Source organism: Ochotona princeps, chromosome 5 (assembly GCF_030435755.1).
Source record: "Ochotona princeps isolate mOchPri1 chromosome 5, mOchPri1.hap1, whole genome shotgun sequence".
In the NCBI taxonomy this organism is placed as follows: Eukaryota; Metazoa; Chordata; class Mammalia; order Lagomorpha; family Ochotonidae; genus Ochotona; species Ochotona princeps.
The window spans coordinates 89,766,355-89,781,433 of record NC_080836.1 but is presented as its reverse complement, the minus strand read 5'-3'; the positions used below and the strand labels follow the sequence as shown (position 1 = coordinate 89,781,433).

Here is a 15,079-nt window from a genome sequence, read left to right as displayed (position 1 = left end):
AGCAATGATTCAAGCCCTTCCCAAAGTCCCTGTAATTTCCTACCCTTTGCCCTGTAAGGGCTAGGACCTTCTATAGTTCTCTTGTTATTCTTTCAGCTGCAAATCTAAGAGTTTCATTCTAAGAGGGAAACAGAGGCTGAGGAGAAAGAGAAGGAGTTAGTTGTATTTTGACTAGATCTACACTAATCTGTGAGGCTGTTTCATTTATTCTATGTCCTAATTTCTTTGTCAAAAAATTTGAAAAGTTGGTTTGTTTCCACACCCAGAGTGCTCAGATGTTGAAGCTACCAGGATCAGAGTCTTGTAATTATTATTTTATCTTAGAGATCACCTGATAGAGTGTATTCACTTATCCATTGCACTGATTTACAGCTGTTTTTCTCTAACCCCTTCAGTGGCCCCTTATGTTCTATGTTCTTTCCTGCCCGTGCATGGGGACATGGGTCAGTGTGAGGGATAGACAAAAAGAAAGTAAAAATGTTCTCATGCAATCCCACATTTTTATTAAAATTGCCAAAGAATCCCTCAACTAAATACCTGCCTGGATTATCCTCCCTTCCTGACTTCGTGAATGAAATTGCCTTACTCGAGAACTTTGTCTCATCAGGTCTTAGGGATTCACCTCTCAGTTACAGGGATTTCTTAAGTACCTGCTGTGTACTTTAAGTACTGAAAAAGCAGTGCAGAGACAAGGATTTGACCTAGCAGTCAAATCCCTGGTTGGGATGCCTATGCCATATAGTAGAGTTCCTGCATTCAAGTCCCAGCTCTGCTTTTGATTCCAGTTTCCTGCTAATGCAAATCCAAGAAAGCAGCAAGTTGTGGCTTAAAAGCTGTGTTCCTGCCACTCACATGGGATACCTGCTTTGAGACCTTGGCTCCCACCTTTGGTGTGATGCAGGCTCAGTTGTTCTATTTGGGAAGTGGATTAGAATTAACTCTTCTCCCCTGTACTCTCTCTCCTTCTTCTTGATCAATTTTTAGAAAATATTTAACGAAGCAATATAAAATATATGACATCATTCTAAGAGAAATCAGTATCAGTTCTTGACACTAGAAAACCCAAGTTTCTCTGGAACCTTGAGCAAACCATTTAAACCACTCTGATTGTGGAACACAGCAGTAATCATTCATACCTTACAGGGTTGATGTTAGAATTAGAAGGGTTAATATCTCTAGATCAATTACTATAGTCCAGGCACTGTTGCAATAGCAAGCTGTTATTATCTCAACTCTATCCTCCAAAAGTGTAAGATTGCCTGAGGGAAGACCAAAACAAACGAGTAAACAACAACAAAATCCAGGATTAGTCCAGATAGGACGCAGCTCCCTACAGATTAGGCCAAAGCTGGGACATGATGCTGAGGCAGACAGGGGTGAAGGACTCACGGAACAGCAAAAAGGCAGCTTGTTACTACTTATAGAAGAGGCCTAGGATTTAAGCTTTTCTTTCATAATCCTTCACATTTTATCAGTCACCTTAATGGCTTACGACCTACCACTTTCTTCTCCATCTCTGTCACTGACCTTGGCAAGTCTTAGCCAGGCTTTAATGATCAGGTTTGTGGTAGGTAGCTCCCTGCATGAGAAGGACCTCAGTCCCTGAGAGGTTGCTGTCATCCTCTACTTCCCACCACGGCACCAATCGCACCAGGGGATTTCCTGCAGGTAGAGCGTGAGCTATAACGTTAAGTAGGCATGGATTTTAATCTCAGCTCTGAAGCATTTTTGTGCCCTTCAGCAATTTTCCAAAGCTCCAGACTGTAAAAGAGGAATCTCCAATGGGACTTTAATTTTCTCATTAATAATAGGATTGCCATTAAATCCAAGTCTTTCTCTAGCTTTAACTAACAGAAGATTTTTAAGACTAGGAGGAATAAAATTACTTGCTCAAGTTTAATGAATTGAGTTTAGTTTTTTTTTTTTTTTTTAGGTAAAATTTGCCTAGCCCCTCAAGCAAATCACACCAAGTCCCACTGCTCAACCTTTCTCTTGTACATTGGGTTGCTGACCTCAAATGGACTTTGTGACATCCCAGAATGGGGAAGGCCTAGCCATAGTACCTGAGTTTCTTTATAGATGGATTCCTTCTAAATCAGAGCCGAGAATACCAACTACAAGAAAATAACTAGATGCCTTATGTGGGGCTCCTAACTAGTAACTGTGTATACTCATAAGGGTGGTCATATTAGTGTATAAGACAGTTACACTTGCCCTGGGACTTAGTTTTCACATACCCACTGTGAATACATTTGACCAATTCTCCTGGACTATAAGGATGAATGAATAGGGATTTTTCCATCTCATTATCTGTATATTTACCTTAAGGTTGGTCTTAAAGATGTAGAGACAGAGTGAGTTTTCTGGGCAGGGGACCCATGCATCACAAATGGTTTTTGGCTCATAGGAACACCAGATATTTGGTTTTGTTTTTCAGATTTTTTTTTTTTTATTGAAGAGCCAGAGAGCCAGTGAAAGCAAGATAAATGGCAGAGATCCTTTCTGCTGATTTACACCCCAAAGGCTCACAGCGCATTGAACTAGGCCAGGGCCAGAAGCACAGATTTTCCACAAGGTGGCAGGAACTCATTCATTGCCCTATCATTGCTGCTTCCCATGGTCTATATTAGCAGGAAGCTAAAGTCAGTGGCTAGAGAAGAAAGTCAAACCCAGGTACTCTTGAAGATAAATATCTTAACCACTAGGTTAAAGTACCCACTCATGGGACTTCTGGTTTATTTAAGCTTTGCTGTCATGGTGTTGAATTTTTTAAAAAATTTCTAAACAAGGGGCCAGAATATTCACTTGGCACTAGGACCCACAAAGAATGTAACTGTTTCTGAGGAGACGTGCTGTTGGGACAGATGTCACAGGGAGTAGCAAACTAGACCAAACAACATGCAAAAGAACAACAAGATCCTAACAGAAGATCTGGAAAATGTCATGCAGACCTTTTGTTCCTACCTGCTGAAACTTCTGGGATTCTGCCACCCTTTAACCTCAGTTGCACGTTTTCTTCTTTGCAACATTTCCCTACAACAACAAACCACTGATTACTGCACCAAGATACAATCCTCATCAGAATCCCAGAAAACCTCTCAGGAATTACTGTCCAGCTAAGGCTGTCTGGTATCAAGAATTTGACAAGGTCTGATCACTGAAACACCCCCAAAATTTTCTGCTTCTTTTTTTTTTTTTTTTGTCCTAAATATAAATGAGGACTTTGTTTTGAAGATTTCTCTTGGCAAGACACATCTGCCTTTTGAATACTTGGGTGTGCATGGGATACAGAACTCCAGGACTAGAAAATGTAGAAAATCCTCTCTTTTCCTTTAAGTACCACTAACTCTACTTTTTGAAATCTCCAAAAATGAAAGTTACGCCCAGAACCACCGTGGAGAAAACTAAATAGGTGATGATACTGCCAGAAAAGGCTTAACCTTCAAGAATCTTAGGACACAAACCAAAAAGATGCTTTCAATCTGTCCTCCTCTGTAACCTCAGTTAGTCACCATTAAGATTAGGAAACAGAGGTTCAATTCCTCTCAAATACATTAAGACTGAATTGCGGGGCTGTTGTGGCATGACTGTTGCCCATGAAGTCAGCACCCCATGTGGGCATCAGTTTATGTCCCAGCTGTTCCACTTCCTGTTCAGCTCCCTGCCAATGCTGTTTGGAAAAGCAGTGGAAGATGGTCCAAGTGCTCAGGTACCCAAGTAGGAGATCCAAAAGAAGCTCCAGGCTCCTGGCTTTCTCTTGGTCTAGTTTTGGCAATTGCTGCCATTTGGCAAGTGAATCAACAGCTTATTCTCTGTCTCTCTGCTCTCTCTGCTAACTCTAAATTTCAAATAAATAAATCTTTGTTTTTTTAATAAGACTGAATTATAATAATCTCTTTTGAACCAGTCTTGATCGATAGTTATAACAATATTTACATTTTTTAAAAAGCAGACATGCTGAGGCTCTCCAGCCAGTGTATCCAGCATGGTGCTCACAATGCTTTGAAACTCTTCATTATGAAGTCATTGATCATGTGGGCAACTTCAGTGCGTCCCCCTGGCCCTTTTGCCCTCTTGGTAACAATTCTGCTCCCTTTCAAGGGCCAGGGGTCCCAAAATTGATGAACTGATGGCCTCTGGCAGGTAGAATAATTTAAGAGGACACAGGTTATATGAAGGGAGAAGTAGAAAACACCGAGACAGAGAGAGAGAGAGTGAGAGAGAGAGAGTCAGAAATTCCAATTGTGTACCATGGCACAGTGGCAAGAAGCCTGGGCTGGGAATTAGGTCATCTGGGCTCAAGATCAGTCTGCCTACAATTTGTGTTTTGGGCCAGGTTATGCTTCATCCTCAAGCTTATTATTAAATTGTTCTCTAGCAACCCTGAAACTCACAGTGCCTTGTTCCAGTTGGTAGAAGAATTAAAACACATTCATTCCTAACCACAAAGTCCAAATGATTTAATGTGTGTGATATTTCTGTGCCTTAACACCCCTCTCCAACCACCTAGGATACAGCCCTACTTTTGTCTAATTGAAGGGAAATGTGTTCTCAGTATATTCTGAAAAGGGACAGCTCATTATTAAGCATGGATATTGAGGATCATGGGGGCAGGGAGGCAGTTAATGAGAAAACCTTAAGACCTCCAAATTCACATCATGGTTTTAAGAACTTTTGCCGCTTTGTACCTGTTCTCCTATGTCTCTTTAATATTAGATTCTATCACTGTAATCTCAGCAGCACATGCATGAGGAAAGTGCAAATTTAATGGAGACTCAAGGCCAAATCTACTAGAGAAGGCAATATGAAGCTCTTAGCCTCCAAAAGGAACAGAGCAAAGTTCCTTTTGGACTTGACCACAACCACCACTCTTGTGATGAATTTCCCAATCTGTCTGTTCCTGAAAAAAGGGGGAGTGAGTGTTGTTTATTAAAAAGGCAATTTGGGAGTACAGTGAAAGCAGGACAGGTGCTTAGCGGCAAAAGGTGAGAATGAACAGCAACCACTCCTCACGCAGAACCAAGCCAGTCCTCAGAACCACAGTTTCCTCTGTGTTTCCCAGAACTTGATGGGAAATGGTGAATGGAATGGGAGATCTGTCTTCCTTCTTCTCTGCAAACCTTCTCTTAGCCTTTTCCTCTGGTGTCTCTTGATTCATACCTGCGAGTTGAGGTTTACTCAGGGCTCAGAATACTCTGCATCCCAGGCAGAAATAGCCTCTTCCTGCACCAACATCCTCCTACAGCCTGTCTTTGACTCCTTTGCCTATTGTAGGGACAACAGCAGCAGTAACGCGTAGAAGACAGGGTTGTGCTTGTGAACGGAATAAAAGGTCCCCACGTCCCAGCTGAGGTTGACATCCGGAGAGGCTTAGATTTCAGAAAGGGATTTACACTGAATCATTGACATGTGGAAGGACTGTCAGCAACTTTCCATGCTCCCACTTCATACACCCCAAGTTCAGGCTGCTGGGAAGACCCAGTTCCATGGAGACATCCATTGGACTTCCTGAGAAAATCAATGGAGTGAGTTTGAATTCGAGAGTTGAAATGCGACCATACTAATGACCTGCCTTCCAAAACAGTAACCTCCTGAACTTACCCTTCCTAACCAAGAGGCCAGTAGAGTGTTGGCCCCCAAGTCCTTCCCAGCAGTGCTACCTTGGCTCTCTTTGACGTTGTGAACAGGCCACACAGTCCATCAACTTGTCTTCAGGCAAGCTAACATCTGGCCTAGAGGGAGCAGGGATTGATAGTCCCTCTTCTTCCCACCCACTATCAGAAAATACCCATTTCTGTTCATCCACCCAAAATGAAAATAAAACCCCAAAGAGAGAAGGAAATAGAAGCCAGTTCCCATTGGGGAAACCAGGGAGCGGAAAAGAAGAAAAACTTGTTGGGCTTTCTCTTCTCCTTATGCACCTGCTTATTTAAAGTGACTCCTGTGTCTTCCCTGTGTTTGTTTCCTCATCCAGAAAAGAGCAGACAAGGTGAGGGGAGAGACAGTAAACTGGATTAACAGATGGCTCTCAAGAAAAGGCCTCGGTCTGGGCCTGCTGAGGGTCAGAAGTGAGCTCACTGTGCTCTATCTAAATCACCATTGGCTCTAGCAACACTGAGGCAGAAATGGAAAGAGTGACAGAGTGGCAGTGGCAGTGGCCCATGCTCAGCTGTGCTCTGTCCTCCCCCCCAGGAGGTCCAACACAGGCGCCAACCCAAACACCCCCCACAGCTCCACCCTTGCCTGGCTTCGGACTCTCCTCCCACCACATGGTGCTTGCCACAGCTCAAGTTTCTGAGCAAGGGTGTCTGAAACCAGAACTGCTCTTCAACTCTCTGCAGAGGGGGCTCTTCTGTTTGCTCCTTTGTCAGGTCTCAAGTCTGGCTGCCTTGTTTCCTGTGATCTCAGCTTCTCCTTGGCAGAGCAGATCATTTTTGGGGTGGGAGGGATTGGGGATAGAAATAATATCCACTCTCCAAGACCATCCAGAAAAGTGCCTCTCAAACCCAGGAGACTTGGCTACCTTGTCAGCGTGTGAGGTGGCAGGGCCAGGCCTCAGGTCATCACAGACAGCCAGGGTGGTGTGAGGGAGGACAGTGCCCTTTTCACCTTTTCCTGTCTAGAAACATTTCCACTTATATAAAGACACTCTGATAGACACTCTGAAAAAAAACAAAGGACATTCACAAGTACTTACTGAAGTTCTCTCCTATAACAAGATTGTAGAGCCTGGGGATTAATGGTAATGAATACAATTCCTGAATTGATTTTATGGAGGTCTCTGCTTCCGTAGGGCGTGTTTACAAGAGAAGCCAGTAGACTGGACTGAGTACAGAAACTTCTCAGATGCAAAGAGGCAAGGCAGAATCCCGTTTTGTAGAACTCCTCCTCATTTTTGTTAGTAAAACCAAACGGAAGGTCTCTGGAGAGGCCTGCCTGGAAACATAACAATGAAAAGTGCTACTTACAGTGGCTACTCAAGAAATCCAGGTTTCAAAGCATGGTTTGTCCTATCTACAGACATCAGAAATACAGGAACTAAGGCCTGAACTGCATACTCACATTCAGCCAGCTTTTGCTCCCTGCCCCCACCCTCATGCGTACAGAATGTTCAGTTGTTGAATAATAATAACAATGGAGAGAGGAAGGACAGAAAGAAGAAATCATATATCAAGTTTTATTGAAACTTGTTTCAAAGAACTCAAAATGATTTATAAAAGAAGGAGAATAAAAGGTTAGGTGACTAATCCTTCATCCCTACAAACACAATAATCTTTCAGCACCCCCACTTGGAGATCTCAAAAGGCACTTTAAATCCAACATAGTATATTTCAATTATGTACCACTCTTGATCACTGTCCCCCATGTCAGGTCTCTACCCAATGAATGGCACTGCATACAGACAGTTGTATTACACAGAAACAAAATCCGCACCATAGCACCATTTGCTTCTACCTCTCAAATCCAATCTATCACCACGTCTTTTGTCTTTTGTCTGTTTCTGTGTCAATCAACACCTTTTGGTCTAGGTCTAAGCCATTACCAGATCTTTTTCCCAACTGAACTACGATTATTGACAATAGCCTCTCTTTATGTACTCAATTCTGCCAATAAATCAATAGCCCACCCACCAACTACTTATCTCTTGGTGCCAACATCGTTACAGTTTCCAAGGCTTGCCAATGTACTTAAGAATGATCTGGTTTCTGACTCTTTCCAGCCTCATCCCATATTATGTTGAGAGGTTCCTTCTTCCTGTCCTCCAGGCAAAATGACACCCTCATTCCTCACTGATGTTTATACTAAATGGCTCCCTATAAGTCTTAAAGTTTTGTGAGCACGGAACCCACTTGTGTATTCACCATTGTTTTCCTGGCCCTAAAGTTCAAGTTACAAGTTACATGATCAAGAAATCTTCATGACTGATTTTTTTAATATGGCCAGGCCATGATTCTTGACCAGGACACCTTTGCTTTCTCCCCACAACTTCCAGCCCTATTCCCTCAGGTTCCCAAAGGACAAGCAGAAATGTTTAGACATATTTTTAGTGATTGCACATCCATGACAGCTCTTACAGGCTTTTAGTGGACAGAGGCCAGGGACACCACCAAAGGACAACTCACCAAAAGTTATCGAGCCCATAGTGTCGATAGGGCTGAGATAGACTCAAGTGAGATGAAAGAGAAACAGCAATTTTATTTTGATAAAATTGAGTTGGAGTTCCCAGAGCTATATGCTTATTGCTTCCAAATACTTTGAGACTTAAACACATATGCAAGTAGCCATACTCAACAGGTATAAAATTCCTTGCAGGCAGGAAACACGCATTTTAAAGGGTTCTTATAGTCCCCTAATTTCTAGCATTGGGCCAGTTCTCAGTTGCTTGACACTACCTGGCTGGAAAGCCTCACCTAACCTGGAAAGCATTTCAAAACTGATGCCAACCCATTTGAGCTGCATGAAAGGGACCACCTTATTTTACATATATGACCCAAGTGTAGCAAGGGCTGATGACATCACAAAAAGCACCGCCCACCTGCTGGGCCACACCCCTCCACAGTCACAATGGCTAAGGCCTTAAATACCCACACTCTCAGCCCCCGGGCCTCGCAAAGCCCCTCATTTTTGGCAGAAATCACAATGTCGACCAGCCGCAAATTAAAGAGCCATGGCATGAGGAGGGGCAAGACCCGCTCTCCGCACAAGGGAGTCAAGAGAGGTGGCAGCAAAAGAAAATACCGGAAGGGCAGCATGAAGAGTAGGAAACGGAGCGATGATGGTGAGTGAGGGAGTAGTGGAAAAATACACTATTTTTAATTTCACTAAAACTATAGGGGATGTTCCTAGGCTCTTGCTTCTAGGGGCAACCCTCAGATAACCCTAAAATCTCAGCAGAAGGTGTTTCCACTGAGTCAATTCCTCCTTGGGTAGGTATTTTCATGGTCATTTTCTAATGGGTGTCGTATTGCAAATCTATCCTTCCCCCACAGCCAATCGCAATTACCGCTCTCACTTGTGAATTCGCCAGCAGGCTCTGTCCTGGTGGGCTCCAAACAGCACCAGGCAGCGATGTGGCAACAGAAGGGGAACTGCCAATGAGGCCGGAAGTTAGATCAAAGCCAAAGAGCCGCCTATGGAGTGTGGATAAAATGACAATCGTGACAAAATGAGGAATGTATATGTTGGCTGTTTCTCCCCAATAACTCAATAAAATTTTGAAAACTGAAAAGATTCCTTTGATTTTTTTTGGTTGGAAAAAGTTGGGTTTCTGAGAGGAATTGGCCTCAAGGAAACCATTTAACATGACTTGGAAAGTATCAAATTGTCCTTACAACTCCTTCCCTTCGTGGCCCTGCTGTGTCTGCACCATCACCATAATTAGGTCTTTTTCCCAAGGCATGGTCTCCCTCCCCAATATGGAAAAGGAGTATAGGGAGAAATGAGTTCATCTGAAAGCCAAATAGGAGCCAAAGGACACAAGCTACTTTCGTCAAGGGACTTATAGCATAAGGAGAGACACAAAACTGAAGCCTTGATCCAAAGAGAACATTCAGTGGAGCACTTAATGGGAAGCATTGCTGGTCATCTTTGGGACAGAATTAAATCAGAAGGCCTAGATCTCTATAGGCTTTTTTAGTAGTGGTAGCTACATTTTCAGATGGAAATGACTAGTCGTTAGAGATTCAAGCCACAGCAAACCTTGGTCAAGTATATTTGAGGACAGTCTCAATACTGATGGACCTTACTGGCACAGAACAACTATCCTTAGCTCTATAGTCAACTCTAAATGCTTAATTTACCTTGACCTTAGGTTGGGATATGGTTGACAGTGCCTCTGGCCAGGGATCTAAAACCACCCCTCAGCTTCCACTCAGAAAGGGTAGTTTTGCCCAAACTCTTTCAGAACTTGTATCTGAAACGGCCACACCCATGGATTCTGGAGACATAATCAGGAAATGACATCAGGAAGGAGTGAGAAGATCATGAGATTCTATAGGAAGTTTCCAATGGTGGCAGGGAAAGATGGTTAGACACGAGACCAAATAACAGAAGAGAAGGGAACACTACTCTGGTATTTCTGATATATTCGGTTTGTCCTGGTTCCTCTAAATTCAAATTAGCCTAAAGACCCACAAATATTCACTCCTAGCTCTTTAGGCAAATTAGCAGTTCTGTATATTTCTTTGGAAATTGCCAGCTCTCACCCTAGTGTTGTGTCCTCTGACAGTTGGTTTGCCTGAAATCTCCTTACATCACACAACATCCATAAAATAAGTTCATAAACCAAAACTGTTGTTGTCAGTACTTTCTGCTGCTTCTGTAAGTTCTTCCTAACTTCTGCTTGTAGACTGAGGTTCTAGGCCAACAGAATGAGGCAGTTTGGGAGTGTGATCTTTATGAGAAGTCAGTGCATGTAAACGAAACAGGGAGGATGCAGGTTTGTGCCAATCCACCAGAAAGGAGAATTGGTTAGAGCACCCTCACCTCTGGCCTTTGTTCACTGCCTGTTCACTCAGGTTACTCCACTCGTGGAGTTCTTCCCAGCTTCCATCCCCATGGTCTTCCACTCTTTGCACAGATCACTGTCACGTCACATTCTGCTATAACAGTGTGCCATGGGCCTTCCAATGCTGTTGATGTGCAGTGCAGTCCTTAGCACCAATCGCTAAGATGATTTCCCTCACAGAGCAAAGTCAATGGTCAGAACAACCCAAAAGAGCAAGCATGCTGAGACTGTGACATCACTTCCCACAGGATGTTTTTTGTGACTCAGAAGTCAGTCTGATCAAGGCAATGCTCCATAAGGTTCTTACAGAAGGGTCCATGAGTAGACTTTAATGAAAGCACTACCTACATGGGAGACAAGATGCCTAGAGTCTACCCCTGGAAGCTTCAACTTTATAGCTGAAGAAGCCTATCAGGAGTCCAAGCACAGCCAAAACAGTTGTGGTGGATGGGTCCACTGAGAATCACAGCCACCACTACAGGCTGAGAAACAGGAAAGAAGTGCCTTAATAATTCTCCATTCTTCTGGTGATGCTCCCATTGGCAGATGTAAAATGCAAGTTAACAGGCACATGATTTCAGGTGACAGAAAACAGAAGGGGTGGGGTCTCCCATATTAGGAGGGCAAGAATGTAAGAGGATGGCTCTGAAACTCCAATTCTACTGGCTAATACCACTTTGTAGGCAAACTTTCTTCTTAAAAGTTTGCCATTTTAGTATCCTACTTGTCTCCTACCACTGTCACAGACCAAAGGGTCTTCAGGAATGAATAGCAGAAGGATGCAGCCAGGCAAAAAGGTCTAAAACTGGGTGATCCATCCAGGACTCCCTAACCCTCAGCTTGAGCAGAACATGTTTCAGGTCATTTCTGTGACATCTTTCCAGACTTAAGACAACAGTGTTCTACCACTATGTTATATTTCTAGGATTCAGAACAGTGGAACCATTGAATTAATCATATGGAGTGAGGAGCATGCAATGAACAGCCTGTAGCCAGGCAGGACAAGCAGATCCTTAGCCCTAGAGCTCTTCAGTTGTGAAAGAATAACGGCTGCTCATTTGCAATCAGAACATTGGCCAGGTCCACAGGATGGAACGTGTCCAAGGTTGGTGTTGACTTAGTCCCTGCCCTCCAAGAACATTCATTCTGTCCCTCTGTTTACAACCCTCACAGGCTCTGCACCTGTGGATTTTTTGACTGTGGTGACGTTTCTTCAATAGACTGGAAGATCTCACCCCTGGGTGCTTTTTCTCCATCTCTCTAACCATGGAAGACTTTGTTCCTTTTCCCAAGTTTCTCTGGAACGTCATGTCCTGAAGTCATCACTTGTTTGGCCTTTTGGGAAAGTGAAAAATTAAAGAAGACTAAGTATCTTGGCCACAAATCCCTCTGGGTCACCTTGACCTTCCTGTGCACTAACTTGGATGCAGGGCCTCTGCTCTACTGGCGGCAGGGTCCTGTGGGAGTAGGGAGGCCTAAGAACCCCTGTGTGAGGCAAGAAAATGCAGAGGAGCTATGGAGCACACAGCTCACTCCCATCTCCAGCTCTTAGCGCTCTCTGGATGATCAAGGGTTCAGCCATAGCCAAACAGCAAGTTCAGGAGAAGTATTCAGCGCTGTGCTAGGGAGGTGAAGACCCTGAAATGGCAGCTGGGAGGAGACTGTGTGCTCTGGGAGTGGCTGGGCAAGGCAGACATGGCCTCAGACTCAGTTGGCAGGGATACCCAGCAGTTTCAGACTTTGCGACCAGGGAAAGCAGTAGTTGAAGACTCTGCCTCACTCACTGATTTTGCAATCTGAGAACTCACTGCTAAGACCTTTCCTGGGGATAAGAGACCAAAGAGAGCTAGAGTCTTCATTCCTGCCCTCTAGGCACACCAAGTCCAGGATCCCAGCATGGTCCAGATAATCAGGGGAGTGGTAGAAAGCTGACACATTTGGTCTGACAGAGCCAAATCTGGCCCCATATCTGGCCCCACTGAGCCTCTCTCTCTCTCCCCGAACTTCCCTTAGTCCAAACAGGAGATATCTCCTTCAGGTGAGCCATTCCTGTCATCTCTGTTAAGCATCTCTGTCTGTTGGCCACTCTTCACTGCATCCTGGTGCAAGATAAAGGGTCCAGAACTGAATTCCTGCCTAAATTCCGTCAGCACCAACTCCTGAGTGCCTTTGCACACTGCTTTTCCTGCAACAGGACCCTCTCATCTCTCTCCATGTCCCAGCACAAGGTTAGTTATACTCAAGTCTGAACTTAGGCAGAAGGAAATGAGGCATTGAAGATAGCCAGCATGGTATAGGACGAAACAGACAGATTCAGATACTTAAAATGCTGAGAGCAAGAGTGAGCAAACAAGCAAGCAAGAGAGAGAATGCAGCTTACTCAGGACCTACAGATTATGGTGAGCACTTGTAGAAACTTAAAACAACATAAACTTTCACTGCCTTATTCGCGTGTTTGCTCTCACAATATTTTAGGTGTCTGAATCTCATATCAACTCATGATCCTGACTCTTAGACCTTAGTTTCAAAGTGCTCTACAACATGAGACTGTCCCACCCACATGTATGCAGTCTCCTGGACAGTGCCAGCTTGCTCTGCAGGGAGTTAGGTCCAGCCTTCCATTGTGACTTGGTACCTTTTTCCCTCTTTGGACCATTTTCCCTCAGCCAGGCTCAGAGAAGAGCAGATCACATTTTCCTAGGGCCTGCTTTCCTCACCAATACAATCGGGGACTGTGGATGAGCTTGTATCTCCAACTGGGCAAAGTCATCTGAGAAGCGTATGTACAAAGACATAACTCTTTTTTTGAGAACAAACCAATAAATTCACCAATTAATACATTGTAAAAATGAGTATGAATGCTTGATGAAAAGAGACTAAAGTGAATTAATAAATTTACTATTTAGGATGCTGCCTATTCTTTTCCCCACTAACAAACGGCAAATATCTCTGTAATCATGTAGGAAGTCCTCAGTATTTAATCAACAGGGCTTAAAGAGTCAAACGCTCACAAAGGGCAGGGGTCATCCTAGAAAGATGAGAGTAAGCCTTTTCTTGTTGGGTGAGTAAGTGCCCTTTCTTACTGGGATGACTGTTTTCTTCAGAAGCCCAGAAGAACACTGCCACACTGGGTATCCAACACAGCTTCTGAAAGTCTGCTACACAGAGCAAGACCAGTGACTGAGCTGCAGATTCTGGTTTCAAGGGTCCAGGGATGCCCTAACTGTGTTTCTGAGAAGCTCTTAGGTAGTACACATGTTGATGGCCCAGGGACCACATGATGTGCAAAGGAGAAGCTCATCACCTTCAGTTGACATTTAAGAAATGAAAGAGGAGGTGAGCACCAAAGATCTCTTCCAGTTCTTAACAAATACAAGGTCCTGCCAGTGTACAGGGTGAGATTAAAGAAACAGTTGTCTCTTGTTTCATCTTCCCTGGAAAGACAAAGCAGCGTCAAGGGTGGGCAAAGGGCTGGCCAGACCCAATGCTTTCTGTGCTTCTTCTGACCTCAAGGCAGCCCAGAGCATTCAGTACATTGGGAACTGAGCTTCCGTGGAAAACCACAGTCAAAGAAGGGAGAGAGGAGATGAGGATGTGCCCTGCCCACAGTGAGGCTTCTCCCTTCTTGGCAAGAGCTGGAGGTTTGGAAGAGGACTTCCGGCTTGACTACTAATCCTTGCCCTTTTCCTTTTCCACTTGCTCTCCTACTTTGCAGACCATGAGTGGCATCCAACTCCACCACTTACTGCTCAAAATGTACATCTGTTTACATTTGGTTGAGACCAAAAGTGACAGTTACAGTTAACCTAGAAGGGCAGAAATAATCCATTAAAAAGATGAGCGAGAGCTCAGGGGACAGAAAGAAAAGCTAGACAACTGGGCCTCACAATGGGAGCCAGGCAGGTAGGTGGATAGAAAAGGGTTACTCTCTTTTGATTGAAATGACTCCAGTCCCATCTTTACATCACTCCCTAAAAATTCAGAGTCCTGAGAAAACGTGAACTATGGTCATGCTTGTGTTGCTCTGGAGCAGAGTTGATCCCGAAAGGAAACAGATTATTACCCAAGAAGGGGAGGTATGTGCTGGTCAGCCAGGATGCTGGTATTCTACTACAGATACAGAGCCTAAGTGCAGCAATGCACAAGGTTCCAGGAAACCAGCCGCCCATGGTGCATCAGCAGGTTTAAGCACACACAGCCTTTTCATGACTTTGGAATGGCTCTGTTGCATGCAGTTCTTCCTGTAAATCGTCTATCACAGCATAAGATACATTTTACTTTCACCACTGATACCAGAAGCTGGCTTAGGTCTCTTCCCCACTCTTCCTCATGTATGAAATTTTGATCATGCCAGAAATAAGCAGTAGATGGAATAAAGAGGATTCCCTAAGCTGCACTGTGAGCTGCTGCAGCCTCATCGCTAATGTACAGGCTCTGCATTCACACTGGAAAATGTAGATGTGCCTGTGAGTTGTAGATTCTGAAAGATTCGAAGATGGAGAATGTGATATCCATAAAATCTAGAAAAACAGGGACACCATATCAGCCTGCTGGACCTCAGGGGGCTCCATC

At 44.1% G+C, this 15,079-nt stretch overlaps 1 protein-coding gene across 1 annotated transcript; it reads left to right on the top strand.

Annotated features, from left to right (window-relative positions):
* The first annotated feature begins 8,572 nt into the window (after window positions 1-8,572).
* Window positions 8,573-9,229, top strand: TNP1 (transition protein 1). The gene is made up of 2 exons (XM_004576841.3): window positions 8,573-8,779; window positions 8,991-9,229. Exons 1-2 carry the CDS (start codon window positions 8,641-8,643, stop codon window positions 9,017-9,019), a joined length of 168 nt encoding a protein of 55 aa, XP_004576898.3. The 5' UTR covers window positions 8,573-8,640; the 3' UTR covers window positions 9,020-9,229.
* Window positions 9,230-15,079: the final 5,850 nt, after the last annotated feature.